The sequence below is a fragment of the Loxodonta africana genome, chromosome 7 (assembly GCF_030014295.1).
Source record: "Loxodonta africana isolate mLoxAfr1 chromosome 7, mLoxAfr1.hap2, whole genome shotgun sequence".
Lineage (NCBI taxonomy): Eukaryota > Metazoa > Chordata > Mammalia > Proboscidea > Elephantidae > Loxodonta > Loxodonta africana.
In genome coordinates this window covers 25,617,231-25,631,780 of record NC_087348.1, presented here as the reverse complement: position 1 = coordinate 25,631,780, position 14,550 = coordinate 25,617,231, and the positions used below count along the sequence as shown (strand labels likewise).

Genomic DNA, 14,550 nt, shown 5'->3' with positions numbered 1-14,550 from the left:
GAAATAACAAATACTTTAGAATTTATGTTGTATCAGTAAATACTCTGTTTTATATGGACCCCTCCTATTTTGGGATGAAGGAGATTCTAAAGATTATTACAGTAAGATGTAAAAATTAATTTTCTCACCACACATATGAAGGAAGAAAGCATCAGTGGTTCAGTGGTAGAATTCTTGCCCTCTGTTTGTTTAGACGATGCGATATGAAAGATAATACAAGCATATCTGTTTTTTCTCAGAAGAAATAACTGGACTAAATGGACCAAAAGAACCTAACGGTGATGACTGAATTCATTCTAATTGGAGTCACAGGGCGCCCTGAACTGCAGCTGCCCCTTTTTGGGGTCTTCCTCCTCATCTACATGACCACAGTGATGGGAAACCTAGGCCTGATCATCCTGACCAAGGTGGACTCCCGCCTACACACGCCTATGTTTTTTTTCATCAGGCACCTGGCCTTCATTGATCTTGGTAATTCTACTGTCATTTGTCCCAAGATGCTGGTAAATTTTGTTGTGGATAAAAATACCATTTCTTATTATGAATGTGCCACACAGCTGGCTTTCTTCATTTTGTCCATTATTAGTGAACTTTTCATCCTGTCGGCCATGGCCTATGACCGCTATGTGGCCATCTGTAACCCTCTGCTCTACAATGTTATCATGTCCCCAAGACGTTGCCATGTGCTTGTGGGTATTCCATACATTTATAGTATCTTTCAGTCCCTTATGTTCACCATTAAGATTTTCACATTGACCTTCTGTGGCTCTAAGGTCATCAATCATTTCTACTGTGATGATGCCCCCTTGATACCTATGCTTTGCTCAAATGCACAAGAGGTACAGCTGTTGATCATAATGTTTTCAGCATTTAATTTGATATCCTCCCTCCTGGTTGTCCTGCTGTCCTACCTGCTGATTCTGATAGCCATATTTCGAATGCATTCTGCTGAGGGCAGGAGAAAAGCTTTCTCTACATGTGGTTCTCACCTGACAGTGGTGGTTGTGTTCTATGGGACTCTACTATTCATGTATGTGCAGCCCAAATCTGCTCATTCTTTTGATACTGACAAAATGGCCTCAGTGTTTTACACTTTAATTATTCCCATGCTTAACCCCTTGATCTATAGCTTAAGGAATAAAGAAGTAAAAAGTGCCTTCTACAGGGTCATTAAGAATCCATGCAATCTTTGTATTTAATATGCAATATGCAATATTGTTTTGAGGCAAATGTCACTGGAAATTATTTCTAAAACATATTCTTTGGCTGCAAAGCTAAGACTGATTATAAAGCAAAGACTAACACTCTGTGCCCATTATATTCATTCAAATTAATTCTCATAATGTATATTTCAAGTTAAATGTCATTTCTTCCCCAAAATTGCATGCTTCTATTCATTCCTTCCTTATGCGACTTTATAGAAACTCATATTTCCCTAATGAAAAGATTTATCATGTACCCCATCAGTAAGCCATGTATTTGTTTCAATGTTGTTTTTGTTTCCATTAAGAAGGGAATGTTCTCAATCTTGCTTTCATGTCTTTAGACTAAAGTAATACTAAAATAAGTAATCAAAACAGGAGACAAAGTGTTACCTGTGTTCCTGTTGACTCCATCAGTAATTAGCCTTGTGTGTCTCCTACTGTGACAATCATTTCTTATCTATGCTGTGCTCCAACATATGTGAAGTGTGCTAGGTAATTTTGATCAGTTATATAATTTGACATCCTTCCATCTGAGAAAACTAGCCCTGCATGCTGGTTCTCACTACCATAGTCTTCATGCACAGATAGCAGTTAGAAAAGAAAAAGAAAAAAAAAAAAGATAATGAAAAATGAATAGAGACGGGGAGAGAAAAGGAGGAACGAGAAAAAATATTAAGGATGCCTGATGTGAAGGACTAAAGTATTTATTAAAGGTAATAACTGATGGAGATTATGATGATTAAAAAAGAATTCTAAAACCAAGAGAACATATTGGCATGTTTTCTAAGTCTTATTTTCAATGTATTGGAAAATATCATATGTATAAAGAAGGAAGATCAATGTATAAAAAGGGCATATTACTCTAGAGTGAACAATTGTATTGCTCAACATCCACGTATTTTATTAAAGGCAAAATGTGGATATTGTTACACTTCATTTGTAGAGGATGTATAAGGGATGGTAAGCTGAATTCTACTGAATGCATCGATATTATGTTGAAGCAGTAAATACTTTCACCATGAATTTCTTTTTATTCACTGAAAGACTGTGGGAACAAATATTTATGATATTTCCAATTTTTATTCCTTTCAAACTAACAAAAATCTTCCTGTCTTCCATGTTGTCTTCATCTTCATTAGGTTAATTACAAAACCCTTGTCAAGGGTCATAATTTACTCAAAAAAAAAATGAAATAGTGTTCACTCTCTGTTTTTCCTTGGCATAGACAGAGTTCTAAGAAAAAATTCTGAACAGCTCAGTAAGATGGCTGGTAAAACAAGAATGTAAAGACATTTACCATAGTGCTGATGGTCCTTACCCCATCTTGATTTTGTTCTAGTCTCCGCAAGGATGTGTGCCACTAATCCAGAGAAGTACAAACTTTAGTATATTATGCCTAAAGTGCATATTTTCTTCATTTTTTTGGAAACCTAATAGTATCTGACAGAGCTAGAATATATGTGTAATACCCAAAACTGAACTAAAGCAGAAACCTTGTCAAAAATGCAGAATGATTACATATTTTGGAAAGAATCAAAACTGTTCAAGAAGTAACAACAATTTATGTCAGAAAAGCTACTATGGTAAAACAGGTAAACAGAATATTATTTATGTAATCATAAAATTACAGATTTCTAGGTGTTTTAATTTGGAGTGTAATTGAGTATAATGCAGTTTACATATTTTATATGATTTAATATGTACCTATACATATTTATGTATGATTTAAGACCGCACTGAATCACAGAATCAACATAAAGGTATATCAGGAACTCCAAAAAATTGATTTCAGATAGAAGAAACACACACACCATTGCTTTGTCAATTCCAAATCATGGTGACCATGTGTGTGTCAGAACAGAAGTGTCCTGCATAAGGGTTCAATGGCTAATTCTTCATAAGTAGATCCAAAGGCTTTTCTTTAAGTCATTCCTGGGTGGATTCCAAACTCCAGCCTTTTGGTTAGCAGCCTGAGGTTGCGTGTGTGTACCCATATATATATGTAAGTACGTATGTATGCACACAGGAAACCCTGGTGGCATAGTGGTTAAGTACTACTGCTGCTAACCAAAGGGTCAGCAGTTCAAATCCGTCGGGTGCTCCTTGGAAACTCTATGGGGTGGTTCTACTCTGTCCTATAGAGTTGCTAGGAGTTGGAATTGACTCGACGGCACTGGGTTTGGTTTTGTTGTTTTTTTTGTGTGTATATACAGAGATGATGAACAAAAATGCAATGGCCAGTATAAACACCACATTGGCTGGATTTTTTTTAATGCAAACGTTCATTCAATATAAACTTATATATTTATTAAGCCAAACTCTAAAAATCGACTTGATTGTGAAATGTATTTTTTCTGTATTTTGCAGAAAAAGTACAAATCTTAAAATTCTAAAACTCAAGAAATGGATAAATTGAAGAATTTGTTGAACAGAGCATTAATGAACAACACATTGAAGAGCTGAAATGTGTGTTTATAATAATTATTTATTAAGGTGAAATTCACACTATCATTTAAAAGTGTTCAATTCAGTGGCTTTTATTATATTCACAATAACGTGTAACCATCAGGTTTATCTAGCACAAAATTATTTTTATCGCTCCATAGATGTCCTCCTATAGATTAGGATACCTCTCCTGAAGCTCTCTACCTCCACACAGCCCCTGACAACCATGAATCTGATTTTTGTCTCTATGGTTTTTCCTATTCTGGCTATTGCATATGAATAGAAATGTTCAATATATGATCTTCTGATTTTTTGCTTTTCTCACTTAACATTAGATTTTCCAGTTTCGTCCACATCATAGCATGTATTGCTACTTCATTTTTTATGACAGAATGAATGAATATACCATATTTTCTTTATTCATTCATCTGCTGATGGACATTGAGTTGTTTCCACTTTTTCTTGCTATTGTGAATTTGCTTCTATGAACATTCATGTAAAATTTTTTGTTTGAACATCTGTTTTCAATTCTTTTGGGTATATACTAGAAGAGGATTTGCTGCACCAAAAGGCAATTTTACATACTGCAACATTGGTTGTAGTATATATTACTAATGATAAGATACAAAAAAAGAAAGATGGTCTTAAGTGTGGTTCCTTGTTACTCAAATAATTCATAAGTTGGGGATTATGGGTATCTCCCATTTTTGAAAGTTTGCTTTACACCACTTCACTTTTATAAAAGGCCTTGTTTTCACTGCTGGAAGTCCTAGCTAGAGCAATAAGCCAAGAAAAAGAAATAAAGGGCATCAAAATTTGTAAGGAAGAAGTAAAACTATCCCTATTGGCAGATGTCATAATACAGTACATAGAGAGCAGCCCTGGTGGCACAGTGGTTAAGCATTTGGCTGATAACCAAAATGTTGGCAGTTCAAACCTACCAGCTGCTCCTTGGAAGTCGTATGGGGCAGTTCTACTCTATTCTAGAGGATTGCTATGGGTTGGAATCAACTCAATGGCAATGCATTTGGTTTTTGGTTTTTTATACATAAAGAACCCAGAAGGCTCCACATTAAAATTACTAGAACTAATAGGAAGATTAAGCAGAGTAGCAGGATACAAGACATACAAAAATCATTTGGATTCCTATACACCAATACAGAGAACTATGGAAACAAAATCAGAAATACCATTTATAATATCCCTTAAAAACAAACAAACAACAACAAAAAAAAAACTTAAGAATAAATCTAACCAGGGACTTAAAATACCTATACAAAGAAAACTACAAAACCCTACTTGAAGAAACCAAAAGAGACCATCATAAATGGAAGAACACACCATGTTGATGAATCAGTAGGCTCAACATTGTGAAAATGTCAATTCTACCTGAAGCAATCTGTCAATACAATTAAACCAGATCCAAATACCAACAGCATTATTTAATGAGATAGAAAAACTAATCATTAATTATATGGAATGTAAAGAGGCCTCGGATAAGTAAAACATTATTGAAGAAGAACAATAAAGTAGAAGGCCACGAACTTCCCGACCTCAGAACCTACTGTATTGCTACAGTAGTCAACAAAACAGCCTGGTACTTGTACAATGACAAATACTTGAACCAATGGAACAGAATTGAGAACCCCAATGTAAATCCATTCACCTACGGTAGCCTGACAGAATTACTGGGCTGAGGGATGGGGACCATGGTCTCAGAAGACCAAGCTCAATTGGCACAATGTAGTTAATAAAGAAAACATTCTACATCCTACTTGGTTGAGGAGCATCTGTGGTCTTAAAATCTTCTGAGTGGCCATTTAAGATACTCCACTGGTCCCACCCTATCTGGAGCAAGTAAGAATGAATAAAACCAAAGACACAAGGGAAAGATTTGTCCAAAAGACTAATGGACCACAACTCCCACAGCCTCCACCAGACTGAGTCCAGCACAGCTAGATGGTGCCCAGCTACCACCACCAACCACTCTGACAAAGATCGTAATAGAGCGTCTCCATGTGAGCTGGAGAAAAATGTAGAACAAAATTGAAATTCATAAAAAAGGACCAGAGTTACAAGTCTGACAGAGACTAGAGAAATCCTGAGAATATGTCCCCTGGACACCTTTTAAACTCAGTACTGAGGTTGCTTCTGAGGTTCGCCCTTCAGCCGAAGATTAGGCAGACCCATAAGAAAAAACAATAATACTCAACTATGTATAAGAAACTAAATGGGCACACCAGCCCAGGGGCAAGAAGGAAAGACAGGACAGGGCAGGAAAGCTGGACAAATGAAACACATTTGTCAAAACTCATCAGTGTGTCAGTGTGTTTCATTGTACGTAATGTTTCCTCAGTTCTTGTGCATACGGAAGTCACCAAGGAAGGAGGCATGGGTAAAATTTTATCGGACAAGATGGATTCTCTTACAAGTGAATCTGACTCACTCTGAGGTCCTACTGAACATTACCCAACCCTGGTGATATGACAGCCGAGGAACTCCTAAAGCTGGGGCAGTTATGTGGTAACACATTGCATTACAATAATTCTTACGGGTTTGTCTTATGAAAGGGAAGGTAAATATATCCTTATTTAGAGGTGTGGGACAGGAGAGGTGAAGTTTTAATTTCAAATCCTCTGGTTATTAATTATGTAATTTCAGGCAATTATACAGTTCAGCTGAGGTCCACTTCTTCTGAATATGAGATTACCAGCTGCTTTATAGAGCGTTTTGACTCGTGGCAGCCCCCTGTGTGTCAGAGCAGGACTGCACACTCCACGGTTTCCAATGGCTGACTTTTAAAACCCAGAACGCTAGGCATTCCTTCTGAGGCTCCTTTGGATGGACTTGAACTTTCAACCTTCTCGGTTCGCAGCAGAGTGTGTTAAACGCTTACACCACCCAGTAAATATGGAAATAGCATGGGTTAAATTGTGAGTTAAATGTTGGGTTTAACATATGTATGAGCTAATTCACATATGTATATAGCACAGTGCCTGGCACATATTTCTTTTGGTAATAAATTTGTAGAAAAATCCTAGGTCATGATGATAATGGTATTTACTATTTCATCATGACTTTGCAACTGTTGCAGTTTTACTGAGATGGAACTGATATCCGTTTTTTTTTTCCCGTTGTGTCTATATTTCTTGACAGTATAAATGAATGAATATATTTACATCATATGGATTCCGCGAGACTGTGTAGATGACTCATGTTTTGTTCTTTCATTGAATTACCCCTTCCTTCTTTTCACTGGGGAATATGTAGGATATCTTGGATAATTAGCAGGCACGACAAGGGATATTTTTAAGTCCTTCAGATGTTTTGAGCATAATCAGTGAAATGCATGCTAATTCTTTGGGGAATATGGCAAAGAGAAGGGAAATCATAAATTCATTCAACCAAAGAAAACAAGAGAATCATTTGAGGAAAACAAATCTGATTTCCTACTCAAGGTAAGTGGGTTCAAATTCTCTTTGATTCTGATTATCAGGTAGATTTCGGCCATTTACCATCACTCCTGACTCCTCAATGCAGGCACTATTATGGCCACTCACAAATTACCCCTTCAGCTTCACCACGAACATTCATTTTCTCTTTTCTTAACTAGGATTCCATGGAGCTCTATGGTATTTTTAGGACATTAAATCCTATAAATTAAGAGTGTGCCCCAGCTCTATTTGATTTATAGGAGCTGGTATTGGCATTTGATTACTGCAAGCAAAGAAAAAAAAAAGGGGGGGAACTGGAAATACTTGAAAATTCAGCACCAATTTAATTTACTAAAATCTATTAGGGTTAGACATACTTTGAGTGCTTCATCAGGAAAGATCAAATGCTGGAAAAGGACATCGCATTTGGTCAAGTAGAGGGCCAACAAAAAGGAAGGAACTCTCAATGGGATGGATTGACACAATAGTTCATACCAATAATGCACTCTAACATACTGACAATTATGAAGATGGAAAAGGAATGGACGTCATTTTGTTCTATTATATATTAGGTCATCATAAGTCAGAGCCAATTTGACAGCAACAAGCAACAATATGAAATTAAGGTTAGGATTGCCAGATATAATACAGAACTTTCAGGCACAATTGAATTTGGCAAAAATAAATAATTTTTTAAATTGTAATTATGCCTGAGACAGTATTAAATAAATAAGTATTCTTTCAGTATGAGAATGTCCAATGAAATATTTGTTAAAAAATGAATATTGTTAGTATAAGTATGCCCCATGCAACCTTTGATAAATTTTGAATAATTTTTACATAAGAATTTCCCATGAAAAACACACCATTTTTTGGTTGTTAATGATGATGATATTGTTTGTTCTTTCTTTTCCCTACTAGTTTCTAGACTGGAAACTACAGTATTTTTTATGAGTTATGGAGTTATGAAGAACTCCCTGAACCTAAAGTAATTCCTACCTGATATTACCAGGTCTGAGGACTTAAAAATAATTTATCTGCACACTTGTATATTCTTTCATCTTTAGTGATGATCACTACTCAGAGATAAAAAAGTACATATTTCGATGTCTAAGACACATTAGAGATAGTCTTTTCCAAAAAGGTGAAACCAAGATGTCTTCAGACAGGGGTAGTAAATGACACTAAAGATGTTCATAGGTTCAATAAACATTAGAATAATTCTTACAGAACATTGAAAACTTAAAAGTCTTAGGATGGGAAGTAGAATCTGAATTCCTTACCTCAATCCAGCATTCTACAGCAAAATCCTGTGATATCAGGCTTTGTGATACAGCATATTTGAGATAAGTTTTCAAAAGAACGTAGGTTTATAGTTCTTATTCTGTGAGACAGGAAGGACCTGGAAAGAAGATTGGAGCCGAGGGCGAAAAAAAACAGAGAATTTATCTAAAAAAAAGAAGGAACAGAGGTGACTCACCAATCTCCAGTATCATCCTGCCTCCCATTCTCCTGGTTCAGGCTTGCAAAATCAACCCAAAATTTGGCATATTTCTAGGATTTCTGCTATTTTCCTGAAAATTCAATCCAGCCTCGGGATCAAAAGTTATCCTTAGCAAACATCTGTCTGCAATCCAGCTCTGAACTTCACCTGCTTCGTACTGTAGACTTAGGCCTTGTCAGGGGCCCCTGGAAGTTTCTAATAGTTGTGCAGACTAAGCATGGGCATTATATTGTGTAATAATAATTATATCCTGCATTTTATATCGCTGAATATTTGGCACACCACTTACTGTCCCAATTGAAAATCATGCTTACAGAGTCCTAGGTTTCCACTGATGGACAATGAATGCTAGAAGAGGTTAAAAGGGAAAACAAGTGGATACCTCGAAAGAGACTCATTTGTTCCAATCAGGTAGTTTCACTTTGATTTACTGACTTTCTTTGTAAAACTTCATGAAACAAAGGTATAGAAATTATCTCTAAGATATTTGAAAATCACAGTCTTAAACTCTATAAATTCTCTGTTATAGAGTTCCAGAAATAGTTTGCAGTATATAATGTAATAAATTCCCAAATAAAAGTAAATATTCTAAATGCCTTATGGAACCTACCACTTCCGTAGTATCATATTAGAGGAAATAGTGTATATACAATTAAAGAGTCAAAATCCCTGAATGTTGGTATAAGCATGGATTATAACAGGTATACATCCAGATCTTGTATGTTTTGAAACTTATACAAATTTGTGGGTTTTCATTAAAAAATGACACACAATTATAAATACAAATTGAAGCATGAATGTGAATATTTATTTGGAATAAATAAATAAATACATTTCAATTATAAAACTGACCTTGTCCAAAAAATTATAAAATATATAAATATAAAAAGAGTTTATTAATTACATTGAAGGCACATCTCAGCATAGCAGGTGCAAGGTGTGTTCTTAGAAAATTTTCCAGTAACAGGAAGATAGCCTTAGTAAATGATACTTTCCATTGTTTTTGAACCATAAAAAGTATACCTACTAAGCCTCAAATGAAGTATCATTAACTCAGTTCCCAATTATCTGGGCCCCAGGAATGCCTGTTGACACTCCATTGCAAATTGACATTAGGTGAAGTGCAATAGAGCAGAAGTCAGAATGGGAAGAGACTATGTCCTAAATTGTGATTATGGTGGGCAAACTGTGGTTTCACAGTGGTTAAGTTCTCTGCTACTAAACAGAAAGTTGGCAGGTGGAACCCACCAGCTGTTTCACAGGAGTAAGATGAGGCAGTCTGCTTCCATAAAAATTACAGCCTTGGAAACCCTATGAGGCAGCTCTCTTTTGTCCTATAGAGTCACTATGTGTTGTTTCTGTCACATTATCTCTGCTTCTTTCTCTAAAACTATCAAAATCCCACATAAATTCTCAGATAAAAATGAAGTGGACTAAAGGAAAAATTCGATGTAATTTTGTAGACAGAATAAAGTATACTATTTCTATATTAATATTACAGATTTTTGAAGTTAAAATAAACTTTGGGATCTCCTATATCACAAAATAGAGGGATCAACATAAAACACATTATTCATAGTCACAACGTAGATTAATTTCTGTTGACTTTCTTTAGTATTTAATCTATGTTACATTAATGAATAATGTGTTACATATGGATCCCTGTATTTTTGGATGTGGAAACCCTAGTGGTGTAGTGATTATATGGGTTCAAACTCAAATCCACTAGATGCTTCTTGGAAAGTCTATGAGGCAGTTCTACTCTGACCTATATAGTCACTATGAATCAGAATTGACTTGATGGCAATGGGTTTTTTTTTTTTTTTTTTTTTTGTGGGATATAGAAGTTTCTAAAGTTTACTTCAACTTCAAAATCAGATGAAAAGCCCTGGTTTTACAGTGGTGAAGTGCTTGGCTACTAACAGAAAGATCAGTCACTCTGTAGGAGAAAGATGTGGCAACCTGTTTCAGTAAAGATTGTCCCCTTGGAAACCCCAAGAGGATTGTATGTGTCAGAAATGACTCAACAATGACACAAAACAATAACAATATGAAGGAAAAGGTCAGTGGTTATTCACTGGTAGTCCTCTGTATGGGAAACCTAGGTTAGGCTTCTGGCAGATATAATTCATGCACTACCAGCAAAGGGTCTGTCCCCAGCGGATTCTGCATTGCTATGCTGCTGGCCAGGTTTCAGCAGAGGTTCTAGACTAAGACAGGCTAGGAAAAAACGCATAGTGATCAACTTCTGACAATCAGCCAGTGAAAACCCTATGGATCACAAGGGTCCACTCCAAAACAGATCATGGGGATGGTAGAAAAATGGGCTGTGTTTTGTTCCATTGTGTTTGTGGTCACTGTGAGCCGAGGATAACTTAATGACAGATAACAACAACAAAAAATATGAAGAAAAACTTCCATTGCTTCTGAAATATTATAACTTGTTTAGACAATACTACATGAAAGCTAATACCAAACCTTCTGTTCCTTCACAGAAAAGATAACTGGACCAAATGGGCCAACAGAATCCAACAGTACTGACTGAATTCATTCTAATGGGAGTCACAAGGCACCCTGAGTTGCAGCACCCGCTTTTTGGGGTGTTTCTCCTCATCTACATGATCACAGTGGTGGGCAACCTGGGCATGATCATTTTGAGCAAGACGGATTCCCGCCTACACACACCTATGTATTTTTTCATCAGACAACTGGCCTTCATTGATCTTGGTAATTCTACTGTCATTTGTCCCAAGATGTTAGTAAATTTTGTTGTGGATAAAAATACCATTTCCTATTTTGCATGTGCCACACAGATGGCTTTCTTCATTTTGTTCATTATCAGTGAACTTTTTATCCTATCAGCCATGGCCTATAACCGCTATGTGGCTATCTGTAACCCTCTGCTCTACAATGTTATCATGTCCCAAAGACTTTGCCATGTGCTGGTGGGCATTCCATATCTCTACAGTGCCTTTCAGTCTGTGATGTTAACCATTAAGACTTTTACATCCATCTTCTGTGGCTCTAATGTCATCAGTCATTTCTACTGTGATAATGTTCCCTTGTTATCTATGCTTTGCTCAAATTCACAAGAAATAGAATTGATGCTTATAATATTTTCAGCATTTAATTTGATAACCTCCCTCCTGGTTGTCCTGCTCTCCTACCTGCTGATTCTGAAAGCCATATTTCGAATGCATCCTGCCAAGAGCAGGATAAAAGCTTTCTCCACATGTGGTTCTCATCTGACAGTGGTGGTTGTGTTTTATGGGACTTTATTATTTATGTATGTCCAGCCCAAATCTGCTCACTCATATGATACTGACACAATGGCCTCTGTGTTTTACACTTTAGTCACCCCCATGCTTAACCCTTTGATATATAGCTTGAGGAACCAAGAGGTAAAAAGTGCCTTCCATAGGGTTTTTAAAAATTGATGCCAACTTTATATTCAGTATTCAATATTCAACCTTGTTTTTGTAAACAATGCAAAAGGTAATGTCACTTGATAACATTTTTAATAGATATAAATATGTTCCTTTTGGTTCCAAGGCAGAGGCTAATTATAAGTTAGATACTATCACATTGTTTATACTAAGACAAATTAATCATCCTTTAGCTATCCAGTTAAGTGTTATTTCTTCCCCAACACTCCTTGCTTCCTATGCATTGCTTACTTATATGATTTCATAGGCCCTCATACTTCCACAATGATAAATTTGAATACACTCTTGATCAATAAAACATGTGATTGTTTCTGTCAGTTTTTTTTAAGGACAAGCATCTTCTCAATTGTTTTCCTGTTGCATTTTCTAAGCCTGGAACAACAGTGTAAATAACGTTAGAGTTAAGGAGTTATTGTGACCTATTAACACATGAATAATTTATTTGTCTTTTGTTATCAATCAATTCTACTGTGAAAATAAACTCTTAACTATGATGTACTAAAACACGTGAAGTGGACTAGATAATTTTGATTTGTTAAAAATTAACTTGATTTCTTTCTTCTCTACTTTGCTTTAGCATAGATGTTGCCCTAAGAAAATATTTTAAACTGGTAAATAAGAATTTAGTAAACAAGCAGTTAAATAAATTTTAGCATAATGGATGGCTTTAACAAATAAAAATTTATTCTCTCATATTCTAGTAGTTCAGATGTCCTAATTCAGGGCACCATCTGCAGGGGAAGGCTTTTTCTGTCAGTTCTGGAGGGAGGTCTTTGTCATCAATCTTCCCCTGAGAGACAGCTAGGGTTAACTGTGCTGGCAGAACAAAAGAGCTATTAAAAGATTACCATCTAGAAGTTGGAAAAACAGGAATCATACCCTACTAACAACAATGCCTTAATAAATAACTACAAGTATCTATTTTACTGCTGTCTGCAATCTGATTGGGCTTTGAGTTAATCAGATTGGTGTTTTCTTGACTGGGTTGTCTCCCGAAAGGAATTGATTTTCTTTACAAATGGTGACCATTGACATGTCAACAAAAAGTGTTTTGAACTGCTTGGTACTGGATTGAAATAAACTAATTGTGACCCTCCTCTACGAGGGTAAGTAGGAAGGTATTGCTATCAGTGTTCCAGTTCATTCAGCCAAAAGTTTATTCCAAACAAAATGTATTTGAACATGTCTCTGTTATCAGTGTACGGCTGTAAAAAAGTTCGCTCAGTAATACACTTGTCTTAGTCTCATTAGGAAGCCTTACAAAAAAAAAAAAAAGATACTTTTTGTGCCATGGAAAAAAAAATGATTTTGAGTTCAAGGCTAATATCAAAATTTTAACAAATACTTAAGTGGACATCTTTCCAAATAACTGAAATTTTACAACAAGTTTACGGGAATCCTGTTCCACATAAAACAACAGTTTTCAGATAGATCAAGCGTTTTAAGGAAGGTCAGGAAAACCTCAAGAATGAGCCAAAAGAGGGAAGGCTGTTCAGAAGGTTATGGTGACTGCTCTTTTTGGGGGAGAGGGAGTTCAAAGGGGTAATCTTGACAGATTTTCTCAAAGGACACAGGATGATCACAGGGGCTTATTATGAAGAAGTTTTAAGAAAACAGAAACCTGCATTGGTGAGAAAGGGACAGAAAGCTTGTTCCAAAGATTTTTTTTTCTTTTCCATCAGTACAATGTACCTGCTCATTCTTCGAGGGTAACGTTCTTTGAGAATTTCACTGGGAAAACCGACTCCATCTACCCTGTAGCCCTGATTTTTCCCCTTCAGACTTCTTTTTATTTCCAAAACTTAAAGAAGATTTAAAAGGAATACAATTTGAGTTCCTTGAGGGTTCAGGGGAGGATGAGGTTGAAGGATATCAGTGCTCATGTCAGATGGATCCTGGCTGAAAGCAGAGAATAAGAGAAAGATGTGTACCTCTGTTTCATTGACTATGCAAACACACTTGACTGTGCAGATAATAACAAATTATGGATAATACTGTGAAAAATGGGAGTTCCAAAACACTTAATTGTGCTCATGAGGAACCTGTGCCTAGACTAAGAGTCAATTGTTGGAATAGAACAAGGGGACAGGCACAGTTTAAGATCACTAAAGTGTACATCACTGCTGTATCATTTCACCACGCTTATTCACTCTGTACACCAAGCAAATAATCCGATAAACTGGGCTATAGGAAGAAAAATGCAGCATCAGGATTGGAGAAAGACTCATCAGCTTCCTGAGATATGTAGATGACACAATCTTGCTTGCTGAAAGTAAAAGGGACTTGAAGCGCTTATTGATGAAATTCAAAGACTACAGCCTTAAGTATGGATTACCCCTCCCTATTACTAAAACAAAAATTCTCACAAATGGACCATTAAGCAACATCATGATAAATGGAGAAAATATTGAAGCTGTCAAGGATTTCATTTTATTTGGATCCATAATCAACACCTGTGGAATCAGCAGTCAAGAAATCAAACGATGCATTGCATTGGGCAGATCTGCTGCAACAGA

General features: G+C 36.1%; 2 protein-coding genes across 2 annotated transcripts; both read left to right on the top strand.

Moving 5' to 3' along the window:
• Nucleotides 1–91: 91 nt before the first annotated feature.
• LOC100654388 (olfactory receptor 8K5-like) lies at nt 92–1,199 on the top strand. Its single transcript, XM_064289347.1, has one exon. The coding sequence runs from the start codon at nt 258–260 to the stop codon at nt 1,197–1,199; it is 942 nt and encodes a 313-aa protein (XP_064145417.1). The 5' UTR covers nt 92–257.
• Nucleotides 1,200–10,437: 9,238 nt separating this feature from the next.
• Nucleotides 10,438–12,403, top strand: LOC100656947 (olfactory receptor 8K5-like). Its single transcript, XM_064288080.1, has one exon. It carries the CDS (start codon nt 11,102–11,104, stop codon nt 12,023–12,025), a length of 924 nt encoding a protein of 307 aa, XP_064144150.1. The 5' UTR covers nt 10,438–11,101; the 3' UTR covers nt 12,026–12,403.
• The last annotated feature ends 2,147 nt before the right edge of the window (nt 12,404–14,550 follow it).

Coding starts and splice junctions, on each gene's coding strand:
- LOC100654388 (XM_064289347.1), top strand. CDS start 258: ATGGACCAAAAGAACCTAACGGTGATGACTGAATTCATTCTAATTGGA.
- LOC100656947 (XM_064288080.1), top strand. CDS start 11,102: ATGGGCCAACAGAATCCAACAGTACTGACTGAATTCATTCTAATGGGA.